The sequence below is a fragment of the Geospiza fortis genome, unplaced genomic scaffold, assembly GCF_000277835.1.
Source record: "Geospiza fortis unplaced genomic scaffold, GeoFor_1.0 scaffold286, whole genome shotgun sequence".
Classification (NCBI taxonomy): domain Eukaryota; kingdom Metazoa; phylum Chordata; class Aves; order Passeriformes; family Thraupidae; genus Geospiza; species Geospiza fortis.
The window spans coordinates 870,498-882,242 of NW_005054444.1; the positions used below are offsets into that span (position 1 = coordinate 870,498).

At 44.4% G+C, this 11,745-nt stretch overlaps 1 protein-coding gene across 1 annotated transcript in view; it reads left to right on the forward strand.

Annotated features, from left to right (window-relative positions):
• The window catches only part of LOC102034966 (alpha-2-macroglobulin), a 42,445-nt gene that overhangs the window by 20,069 nt on the left and 10,631 nt on the right, over nt 1-11,745 (forward strand). Inside the window, exons 18-29 of the mRNA XM_031062276.1 lie at nt 277-403; nt 680-908; nt 1,963-2,089; nt 2,690-2,811; nt 5,203-5,254; nt 5,890-5,973; nt 6,081-6,257; nt 7,228-7,312; nt 7,497-7,653; nt 7,917-7,991; nt 10,133-10,298; nt 11,295-11,518. Of these exons, the coding sequence (XP_030918136.1) occupies nt 277-403; nt 680-908; nt 1,963-2,089; nt 2,690-2,811; nt 5,203-5,254; nt 5,890-5,973; nt 6,081-6,257; nt 7,228-7,312; nt 7,497-7,653; nt 7,917-7,991; nt 10,133-10,298; nt 11,295-11,518 (1,625 nt within the window). The remainder of the gene's footprint in view (nt 1-276; nt 404-679; nt 909-1,962; nt 2,090-2,689; nt 2,812-5,202; nt 5,255-5,889; nt 5,974-6,080; nt 6,258-7,227; nt 7,313-7,496; nt 7,654-7,916; nt 7,992-10,132; nt 10,299-11,294; nt 11,519-11,745) is intronic.

Genomic DNA, 11,745 nt, shown 5'->3' on the forward strand with positions numbered 1-11,745 from the left:
GGTTCTTTTGTCACTGAGAGGTTTTCTGGCAATGGGGAAAGAATGCTCAGCTCCATCCAATCTCTGTAAGAAGAGTAGCAACATTAAGAAAAATTAAATACTGAGATGGCAACAGAAAAGTTTATGTTTCTAGTGGCCAAGATGTCAAAGCTGTTCTTTCAATTTTAAAATTTGACCTAAGAATAGCAACTACCTGGAGGGAAAGTAGTTGTCCTGGTTTAGAATGGAGTTTGACGCATCTTTTCCTTTCTTCCTGTCCTTGAATAAATTTGCTAGTCTCTGCAATGAATCTGCATGGAGAAATGAGTTATGACATGGTAGAAGATATGGTTGATGGCAATCCTATGGAGACTGTCCGGAAGTACTTCCCTGAGACATGGATCTGGGACATAGTTTCAGTGAAGTAAGTGTTCAAGAGGATGTGGAGTGTGGTCACTAGGCCAAAACCTTGGAATATGTTGAAGCCTCGGTGGATGTATCAGTATTTCAGTGAGAGGAGTACTTCTAGTAGACAAAGGCATTTTTAAGGACATTAAGTATGGGGTGCTTTAGAGGAGCATGCAAAAGCCAGTGCCTGTATCCCAGCTGGGCAGGGGTTTGCTGTCAGCAGATGTTGCTCAGTAGGAGAATAGATGAACACCAGAATGCAACTGAAATCTTGTTCTCTGTCCCTCACCAGCTCTGAGGGAAAAGCTGATCTAGAAGTGACCATCCCTGACACCATCACTGAGTGGAAAGCCAATGCATTCTGCACTTCAGCTGACACAGGCTTTGGCCTGTCCCCAACAGTCTCCCTGAGAGCCTTCCAGCCCTTCTTTGTGGAGCTCACCATGCCCTACTCTGTGGTGCGTGGGGAGTCCTTCACGCTGAAAGCCACCGTTTTCAACTACCTGCCTGCCTGCATCAGGGTAAGGGATGCTCACAGCTTTGCTCAGCCTAACAGCCATGGGGAGACTGCAGTGGGCCCTTTTTAACCGGGTGTTCCAAGCCAGGTGACTGATCTGCAAATGTAATTTCATGCAGGTGTACGTATGTACAAATCCTTGTTGTATTCAGTGAAGAGGGAATGTGTTTTCCTGTCAAAGTTTTAAAAGCTGCATTTGATTCAGAGCCTGAAGCACTGCTACTGAGAGCCCCAGCCCTGTCATCACAAATTTATGTCACTGTTCTACAGAAATAGAGAACCTGGGTTTTTCACAGATCACAGAATCATTGCATGCCCAAATGGAAATTCCAGGTTCACCAGGGTGGATATTTATGTTCAGCCTTTAGTCTCATCTCACAAAACTTCAGAGAAGATTTGCTGGAATGTGCAGACTTCCTGTAATTTGTTGCATCTGTCCCTAAAACACTGAGGAGAGCTATATAGCTTCACCATTCTTACCTGCATTTTTTTCTAACATAAAAGACATGAGAAAATTTGGGAAGGAATTAGTACATAACCTCAATTGCCTTTTCTTAGTTTTTTATAAATACAGATTTTCATTCTAAAAGGAATGAAGCTGAAACAAGGAGGGGCACTTATCCAGTCATTACAATGCACTCTCACTTGTGCCCCTGTATTTCCTATTTTGTTTGCTATTTTCAGGCTCTTTATTCCACTTTTCTTTGTTCCCTTATTCTACTTTTCTTTGTTCCCTTACTAGCTTTCCCACTGCTGGTGTTTTAGCTCTTCACCTAACTAATCATGAGGGAGGTCATTAATTCATGGCATGACTGGTCTGTGCTATTCATTTTCCCAGAATTGATTTCCTTTCCAAAGATGCTGTTCTCTACAGTTACCTCCCTGATCTCCTCCAAATGTATAAATTTCAGTAATTTCCTCCTTTATCAGGCAGCTCTTGCTCTGCAATATCCATAATAGGTAGCTCCACTACCCATTTCCATGTACTGCATTGTCTGCAATAGCTCCAGCTTCTCTCCAAGTCCAGACCTCAGGACCCCTCTCTGTACAACTGGCAGGTCAGTGTGTCTCTGGCTGAATCCACCGATTTCCTGGCTGTACCAGTGGGGAAACAGGAGGAATCCTACTGCATCTGTGTGAATGAAAGGAAAACTGTTGCTTGGGCAGTAACACCAAGATCTCTAGGTAAGAAACCAGATGTCAAGAAGATACTGGGATCAGATAGCAGTGTGGGGCACTAGATCTCTGCTGTGAGGAGCTAGGTGACTCCAAACCTGTTTGGAAGGACCTTCTCTATGCCAGAAATCCAACCTTGATGCTGAGACACTACACTGGGTGTAGTGTTTCCAGGTCCAAAATAAGTGATGTGTAAGAGGCCACGGCTTTCCCAACATTTCAATAGAAATCACAAATTCACTTAAGGCATGTAAAGAGCTCAGACATTCCAGTTGTGGAGCTAAGGATGTCTTGTCTTAATTTGGTTGGGTCTGAAACTTTTTGATCAAAACTTGTTTTCTCTGAAGCCTCCCAGAAAAAGACCATTTGCTTTATGAGACCTTCCCAATCACTACTCTCCATGCTGATGGACTAACACCTGCTTGGGTGGCCATTGCAAAGGAGGGGATCTGGAAGGCTGCATCTGGATCAAGATAAAACCTTGTCTCAGATTTAGTTCTCCTCTTGGAAAAGCTTCTCTGTAATGCATCCCAGAGTTCCCAGCACAAACACAAACCTGTATTTTCCTGGCTCTGCCTGGCAGGGCTGACTGACCCCTGTTTCCTCCAGGGCAGGTGGAGTTCTCAGTGACCACTGAGGCCCTACAGAACCAGCAGCCCTGTGGGAACTACATCGTGGAGACCCCTGAGAAAGGGCGGAAGGACACGGTCATCAGACAGCTGCTGGTGGAGGTACGTGGGCTGCTCATTCTGGCGGCACAGAAAAGCAGCAACACCAACAGCCAGAGCTGCTGTGTGATAAAGGTTTTCTGGTTTAGCCATGAGAGCAGCAATAATGGCTTGTGGGACTCTTATTCTGCAAGCTTTTACAAAAGAAGCACTGATAAATCGAACACAGGCCGATAGAGGCCATAACTCATAGTGCTGCCATCCCACATTCAAAGCAGGGTCTTACATTACATGGAGGGACAGGAATAATAAGGCAGGCAATAATGACAGGTTTTTCCGAGACACATCATATCAGAGATAAATGAGAAATCCTTGTGTTTGCCTGTAATAAATCACAGGGAAAGGCTGTGAATAGAACACTAGCCAGAAAGCTTATGCTTCTCCTCCAGCCCATGGCCAGTACTGTGGAATATGAAGCAGTCACTGCAATCTACAAATATTTCTAAACAAAACTACCATGACTGTTTTGAATTATTTTTATTACACCTCTAAGAATGTTCAAGAAAGTGTAACTAACCTTTTATTTTTACATTCTTCTGTACACTTCTTTTCTTAAGCAGTGTTTTGCAATGATAAAAACATAGCTTTCACATGGTAAGTTGCCAGTCATAAAATTAATCCTCAGTATAAAATTCCCAGTGATGCTATTAGCAAAAAAAAGCACCAGCTTGTTATATAGAGAAATTTATATCATAATAAGTCCTCCTTACATTGCAGACTTTCCAGTTTTCAGTAAGGCAGAGCTAAGATTCATGTAGCTTCAGGAAAATTTTTGCTAACTGGAATGTAATGATGGAACAACAGTCCTATCTGCTAGGCTTTTTTGTTTGTTTGTTTGTTTGTTATTTTTTTACAAATGGATTTGAATGTATAATACATGAACAACTGTTTAATATTTCAGGAAATTTTCCTAATTTCACAGACCCCTTCAGGAAAAAGACTGTTTGTTTAGTTCTTTGAAGATACAGGAAGATAGGGCACTGTAAAGTCTTTTCTCACAGATGGCAGGGGAATGTAAATTACTGAAGAATTTTAGAGTTACTTCTGTCAGGGTGCCTGAGAGATTGCTCATCCTATCCTGTTACTGTAATGTGGCAATTAATCTACAGCAAGCCCTGACAGGATGGAATCAGAGATTAGCGTCCAAGGCTGAACAATTAATTAGCAGGGATGGATACAGTGCAACATGCTTGGGGTGAGCTGCATTGTCTTGAGCACATGGATGGCAACATTCCCTGCAGCAGGCAGTGCATCCCAGAGAGAGGGAGAAGTGAGGGTGCCAGAGACCCCAGGGCATCTTCCTGCCCTTCAAGAAACCAAACCTCACTGAGGGCTCTTTGGGAAAAGGGATTTTTTTTTTCACCCAGGAATTTCTCATCTGGAAAGGAAAATCTTTCAAACAATTACAGTTTGTACATTTTCATTTCCTGTTGGAAATCAAACAAAATAATGTGTTTCTCATTTAGTTGCATATCAGAACAACATACTGAGACAAACAAGAAGGTGCCTTTTCAAACAAAAGCATTTAGCTCTGCCGCAGTTTATCCAGAAAACTTTTTCTTTTTTTCTTTTGTTTTTTCCTGCTCTTTAAATACTTTTCTGTCTTTTCGTACTGAAGAATGAAGACAATATATTCTGATTGTGAGAAAGTTTACATGCTGGGAAAAAAATATCAGCTGGCAAACGCTGGAAACCAGTAGTGAAACAATGGGAACTCTCCTATCTAGAGGTTGAAAAACTGGTGCAGGAATCTCACTAAAATAAATTCTGACAAAAACCAGTTTTCTAGTAAACATGTGATTCCTGAGTTCTCTGCAAAATATTTTCACGCATCTTAACAGAAAAGAGGGATTCTTTTCTTACTTCAAAGACTAGGCTAGAGTTTATAAACCAGAACTTATAGACCAGAACTTATAAACCAGATTTAAATTTTGGTTGTTGTAGCATATGTCACTTGTAGGTGCATTGGGGTGCTCTAGCTGCCACCAGTCAAGGTTCTTGCATACGTATTGTCCCAGTGTGCCAGGCACTCAGCCATCCCCACAGCCCGCAGAGCTCTGCTGGATTGGGCCACAGTGAGCGGCAACTCGGATCACAGGGTCCCCGTGTCCCTGTTGACAACATCACCCTGCATGTTATCTCCATCACAACCTGTGAAGCTGCAGGGCCTCTCTCAGTCAAAAGAAAGAAAAGAAAATATATTACATTTCATACTTGTAATTAGCCAGTATGTTACAGTTCTCAATTATTCTCAGATCAGTGCATGGAGAAGAAAAAATTTCTAGGCAATTTTCAAAGAGTGTCTTTTACTTTCCCTTTTGATATTTCTTCCTTTTCTTTGTTGCTGTTGTTTCTCACTTTTTTGCTTTTTTTTCCCTTGCCCTTTTCCCCAAGCCGGAAGGGACAGAAGTGGAAACCACATACAATTCTCTGCTCTGTGCATCTGGTAAGAGCTATTTGTTTCCCAAAACTTTCTTTGCTGAGGTAGAAACTAAAGACAAAGGTGGAAAAAAAGGTTTGTGAGTGCTCCACTCAGAGAAGAAATGTGTAGGCATCTGATAAAATTGAACAAACTAGATGTACGTCCAACTGTTAGTGAAAATAATTCTTCCTGTGGAAGAAGAGTTGAGGATGTCACAATGTCTACAATTAGAGAGGGAGAAGCACATCTTTTAGGAAATTAGGCTGGCCAGGTCAATGCAAGGAGAGTGTTTGGGATTTGATTCAGTTATCTCTAATGCCTTTCATTTAACAGATGTAAAATCAAAAACCAGACTCTGTGGTAAGCCAGGTCTGCCCACCAAAGCATAAAGGGCCAGAAAAATAGGCTGGAAAAGGTGTATTTGTCAGTCAAAACTGGTTGATGATGCCATGTAGAAGTCTATGATCACCTGTGTGTGAGGATATTGCAGGCCCAATACAAAATTTGTAGGATGGGAAACTTCATCAACAAAATTACAGATGAATGGATTTGTTGAAGTCAGGAAACCCCTCTTCAGTTTTCTCACCCATGGATAGCTGCTGCCCATGCATTGTAGAAACATCTGGAATGGTAACCAAATGAATCTGCTTTTATCCCAGAAGAGTCAGTGTCACAGACAGTCTCCTTGGCTCTCCCAGAGACTGTGGTGGATGGCTCAGCCAGAGCATATTTCTCAGTGCTAGGTAAGTGAAACCTCCTCAAAGTGTCACATGCTATTTTGAAACACTGCCACTTCAGGCTGTGCTCAGTCTAATGGCCAGTTTACACTGTGAATTGTCCCATTGCCCAGGTGACATCATGGGCACTGCCATGCAGAACCTGCAGCAGCTCCTCCAGATGCCCTTTGGCTGTGGGGAGCAGAACATGGTCCTGTTTGCACCCAACATCTACGTCCTGGACTATCTGAACAAGACAGGGCAGCTGAGTGAGGAGATCAAATCCAAGGCCACTGGATACTTAGTGAGCGGTGAGCTTTTGCCTTGTTCATCCCTTCCCTTGGCTATTGGATAAGAACAGTGTTAGCCACTGGCCTGGATGATCCGTTGGAGGCTGGCTCTAGAAAGGAACAGGGTACTGGCAGCTTAGGGGTATACATATATATATCTGTAATATATATATATAATATATATATCTCTGTGTGTATATATATACAGATATATATATACAGATATATAGATATAGATATAGATATATATGTAAGAAGGGATCCTATGCTGAGTTGGAGGTACAGGGTGAGAGACAGCACCATCCAAACAGGAGCACAGAAAAAGTCCAGGGCTAGCAATAACTCAGGATTTCCCTCCATAAGAAAGGGTTATATGAACAACATAAATCAGACTATAACCATTAATCATGGCAGCTGCTTATGTAGATCTTGAATTCTCCTTAGGATTGAAGCGTGAAAGTATTGCTCACCTTTGACCAGGGCAGAATTTTACCACATTAGCTAGGGCATGATGACAGACACAACATCAGTACATATGCACAAGGTGGGCAGCTGCCGACTAGCGAGGGGTGGTTGTGACTCAGTTATTTTTGCAGGAAAATTGCATTTCCTCCAAAGAAAATTATCCTGTCTTCTGCATTCCTATCCTGTGTAGGACTCACATTTTTAATCAGTTCTCCTTTGGGAATCATTCTCCCATTTTTCTCAAGTTTGGGATGAATTGACCTCTCCTCCTGAAGTCTTGGGCAGAGAACAGCAATGACCACAGATAGCCAGTTTCCAGGTGTTTTGGGAGAGAGGAAGAGCACAAGAATAGAGATTTTCAAAGTTCAGGGTTTCCCTGAACTTTCTTTTATAATACTGAGCAGCACAGGTCACATTTGTGCCATAGCCAAGAGGGACAGTGTGTCCCATGTCTGCTGCATTTCCCTTGCATGGCTCTTTGAAAAGCACTGCAGCAACTGAAATATATTTTCACTCTTCATTTCAGGGTATCAAAGGCAATTGAAGTACAAACACCGGGATGGCTCTTATAGCACCTTTGGGCCACGTTATGGGCAAGTTGGAAATACCTGGTAAGACTTCAGTACCTCTGGCTTTTTGTTTCTGCTTTTCATGCCCTCTTATTCCTCAGTGTTCTCTTGTACTTGGCCATTGTGGGGTTTGGAATGGGGGTGGAGATGAAGTTAAATGGGCCCTATGACCTCTGATGGATACAGGGCCTACTCAGGATGTCTTGGCTCCCTCTATCACTTTCAGGCTCACAGCCTTTGTCCTCAAGTCCTTTGCCCAGGCCCGGCCTCACATCTTCATAGAGGAGAAGCACATCCAGGATGCGTTGATCTGGCTTACTCAGAAGCAGAAGGAGAATGGCTGTTTCCGCAGCTCTGGGACGCTCCTCAACAATGCCATGAAGGTAACAAGTCTGCCTGGTTGGCTCCATGTGAGTTGGTCAGGCTGGAACTTGACCATAAGTCACTCTGGCATCAACAGAGTTATTTCAGCAGTTGGGGTGGGGAGGGAGCAAGGAAGCAGGAGGAAGTCAGCACCATCTTCTGAAGGACTCAGCATGAAAAAGAAGCCAGGGAGAATTTGTCCCTGCAGGATGTAGATATGTAGCACAGGGAGAAGCCAGTGGCACTCTCTGGGATCAACAAGTACTTCTGTGTTTCCCTGCAGGGTGGAGTGAATGACGAGGTCACACTGGCAGCCTACATCACTATTGCACTGCTGGAGATTCCTCTGCCTGTAACCGTACGTGTCTGCACCCCAACCTGAGCCACAGATGGTACTAACCCGCCCTACTAGTGTCCCCATGCCCAGATTACCAGGTTCCTTTACCTTTGGAAAGAAGAAATCCTGTCTGAATAGTCTTTCCATTTAAACCTAGACTGAAGGAACATCTTCCTCCATTTTCTTCTCCTCTCCCATTTTATACACACATTTCATTTAACATTTTTCTGAGTTCTTCTGTGGATGATAACTGATGTACTCCATACAGCTTGGACTGACTGTGTGTTAAATAATATTTAATTCTCTGAAGTATGCTAAGTAGGTTTTCTACACCCACAGAAATCTTTTGTTTCTTAGAATAGTACAATCCTGTTGAACCACTCTTGGGCCTATTGGGCAGATACAACACCACAGGTCTGTAAAAAGGGATGGCACACTCAGGCATTCATTGTCATTTTCTCTACTTCTTGTAGATGGTTTTGTGGGAAATCCCCATCCTTAATGCTTGCAGGATAAGGTATACCTATAGGGAATACCTATTCCCTCTGCCTATAGGGAATACCATCATGGCACCTGTGGAAAGCCTAAGGCCTATTTAAGAGCAGTGTGGGTTTGGTCATTCTGATCCCCTCACTTTGAGACAAGGTGGTGGTGCAGGTAAAACTGGGGTATGAATCACAGCAGAAGGACTGCTGAGCCAGTGTGGTTGCCAGGCTGTTGCAATCCCTCTGCTCCAAATGTAGTAGGGAATGTTCTGTGTCCAAAGTTTTTTCCTGTGTAGCAAGGACAAGCAGAAGGAATTATTTTGTCAGTAAGGTGACATGGATGGCACTAACTTCACCAGAAGAGCATTCTTTCTTTGTCATGTGCTGTGTTTAGAGGCCAAGTTTTCAGGCAGAACCATATTGGATAATGAGGATGTTTTCCAGCTCCCTGAGTCCACAACTTCCACTGAATGTGAAGTTTGTCACAATCTGAGTGGGGTATGGGGGCATTTCAAGTTAAGGTGCATGAACTAAGATTAGCATAGTCCTTAAATAATTAAGGCTCATACAGAATATTTCTATAAGTAAAATAAGCCATGTTAAACCCTGATAAAAAACCTTAATAGCACTGTCCTTAGCATGTGTGTCTACTGTCACATCCTGCCATTAGGCTGCACTCCTCCCCAACATTACCTTACAAACAGTAGTAGGCATAGACACAGCCAATTTGGGTTTTATTCTATGCTTTCTTAAAACCAGCTGAACTGCTTCTCCAAAGGGGATCACAAGAGATTTCATCTTGCAGTACACACACAGTGAAATTCAAAGCACAAAGCAACAGAAAAGTATGTCTTTTCCTTCTAGACCCTTTATTAAGCTGTAAATGTGCTATTAGGTTTCAGGTCATGGCATGCTCTCCCTGCAGAGCTACTTTTTCAATTTTATAGCAGCTTTTCCATCACAAATGAGGAGTAGCTGTGTCTTGCTGAAAGTTTGTGGTGTAACAGTGTCTGTAAGTCATAACAGCATGTAAAGTAGCTACATTTTACTTTGCTGTAGTGATTGCACTCTTAAACCAATACATGCATTGCTAATGTGAACATCACAAAAAACCTTCCAGAAAATACAAAAAAACACACTTTTTTTTTCTAGTGTGGAGATAGAGGTCACCAAAAACTAGAATCTATATTACTTCCAGAAAGTGAATTTTTTTTAATGCCCTGGAAAAGGGGAAACAAACAAAAAGGAAAGGACAGAGCAGAGGATGAAAGCACAGAACAGTCTCAGGGTGGTAGCTGGAGGAGGAAAGCAAGTATTCAGCACATCTAAAGCAAGGAAGTATTTAAGAGAACTCCTCTTACCCCAGAACACAATCAGGCCAGTAATGCTTCACAAAGGAAAAGGATTGGAGCACTGCTTCACAGACTTTAAATCAAACAGGGAAAAACCATTACAACAAGACATGTTAAAGAAAAGTAGATTCAAGATACGGAACAGCATTTGGCTGCCCATTTGTTCAGGAATAATTAGGCCTGGAGGGAAGGGACACACAAGGGTAAAATATTTGTCAGGCTAAAAAGTAGGATGCTAAGGGTCTACAGGAACAATCCCTATTCCTGTTATTCCAAAATGGAGCTCAGCAGGATCACCTCTAGTTCAGTCTCTCTCTCCTTCCAGCACTCAGTGGTGAGGAATGCTCTGTTCTGCCTGGAAACAGCAGCAAAGCAGAAAGAAAACCATGTGTACACCAAGGCGCTGCTGGCATACGCCTTTGCCCTGGCAGGGAACAGGGACCAGCGGAAGGCATTGCTTGACTCACTTGAAAAGGAAGCTGTGAGAAAGGGTGAGTGTTCCTGGTGGGATGTGGCTTTCACCAGCCTTACACCTTCCCTTGCTAGATTGGCTTTTGCTGGTGGGGCAGTGGCTGCAGGCACCGGCCTCTGTGGGCAGGCAAAGGTGCAGGGAGAGGGAAGACTTGTGCAAAGGGATTACTTTTCTGAGAGGTTCCTCTCAGGGCCCAGTCCTTCTTCTCTGCTCCGAGGGAGCTCACCAGGAAGCACCAGGCACCATTCCCTTGGTGCTGAGCCCTTGGGGGGCTCTGCTCCCATCTCTCCTCAGCCCCTCCTCTCGCCATGCCAGGCACTGCTTAGCAAAGGCTTAGCAATGCCCAGGGGCCATTCCTTCCTTCCTTCCAGGGCATGGGCTCAACACAGAACAAAGGTGACTTGCAGAGCACAAGGCATGTCAGTCAGAGGAGAGATGGGTGTGCTGAGAGAGAAAATGAGCATACAGGGCATTTTGGAGGCTGCAGCACAAGTTCTGAGTTGTCAGGGGAAATCCTGTAATCCTTCAGAATTATTCTGTTTAAGTCAGGCTGGACAGTGGGTTTAACCAAGCTGTGGGGATTGGAACTGTGCAGGGAGTGTCCCACACACCTATTGTCTTCTCCACCTGTAGGTGACTGGTAAGCCCTGATCACATTCTTTGGGCCATTTGGCCTCACAGAGTTTGTCACTGCCTGAGCCTGGCATCTCTACTCAGAGAGGGAAGGAGTGGCATCCTTCTGAGGTCTCTGGTTCCCTACAGTGCCCAAGTCCATAAATGTCAACATGAATGTGGATTCTAGGACAAAGTGGTGTCTAGGCCTGAGGCTCAGCAGTCTCATACTCGCTATAAACCTGCAAAATGTGTAAACCTGACCCGTCCCACTTCACCCTGCATGACAGACACATCCCGGGGGCTCTGTCCTCCCAGCTGGGTCAGGCAGCAGGTCAGGAAGTGCCTTGCAGGATTTACCAGTAACAGCTGCTTGCTGTCTCTCTCCCTGGCTCCTGTGAAGATGGCTCTGTTCACTGGCAGCGGCCTGGCAAGGAGCCCGAGGCTGATCTCCCGTTCCATCGCTACCGAGCTCCCTCTGCAGAAGTGGAGATGACGGCCTACGTCCTCCTGGCCCAGCTCACCTCGCAGCCAGCCCCTGCCCAGGAGGAGCTGGCTTCTGCATCCCTCATTGCAAAGTGGATCAGCAGCCAGCAGAATCCCAATGGAGGCTTCTCCTCCACCCAGGTGAGCTGCTTCCCTCTGGTCACCTCACACATCGAGGTGTCCCAGAAGATAGGATGTGTCAGAGAGCCAGGTGGGAGCACAGGAAGTTTTGTCAGGAAGGTGGGAACTGTAGCCCTGCAATGGATCCATGCAGTACCTCCCATGACTGCCAAGTTCCTGAGAGGCTGCAGACAAAGATGTCAGGTAGTGCCCCTGGGAAGGGAAATATGCTGAAGCTGCTCTTTCCC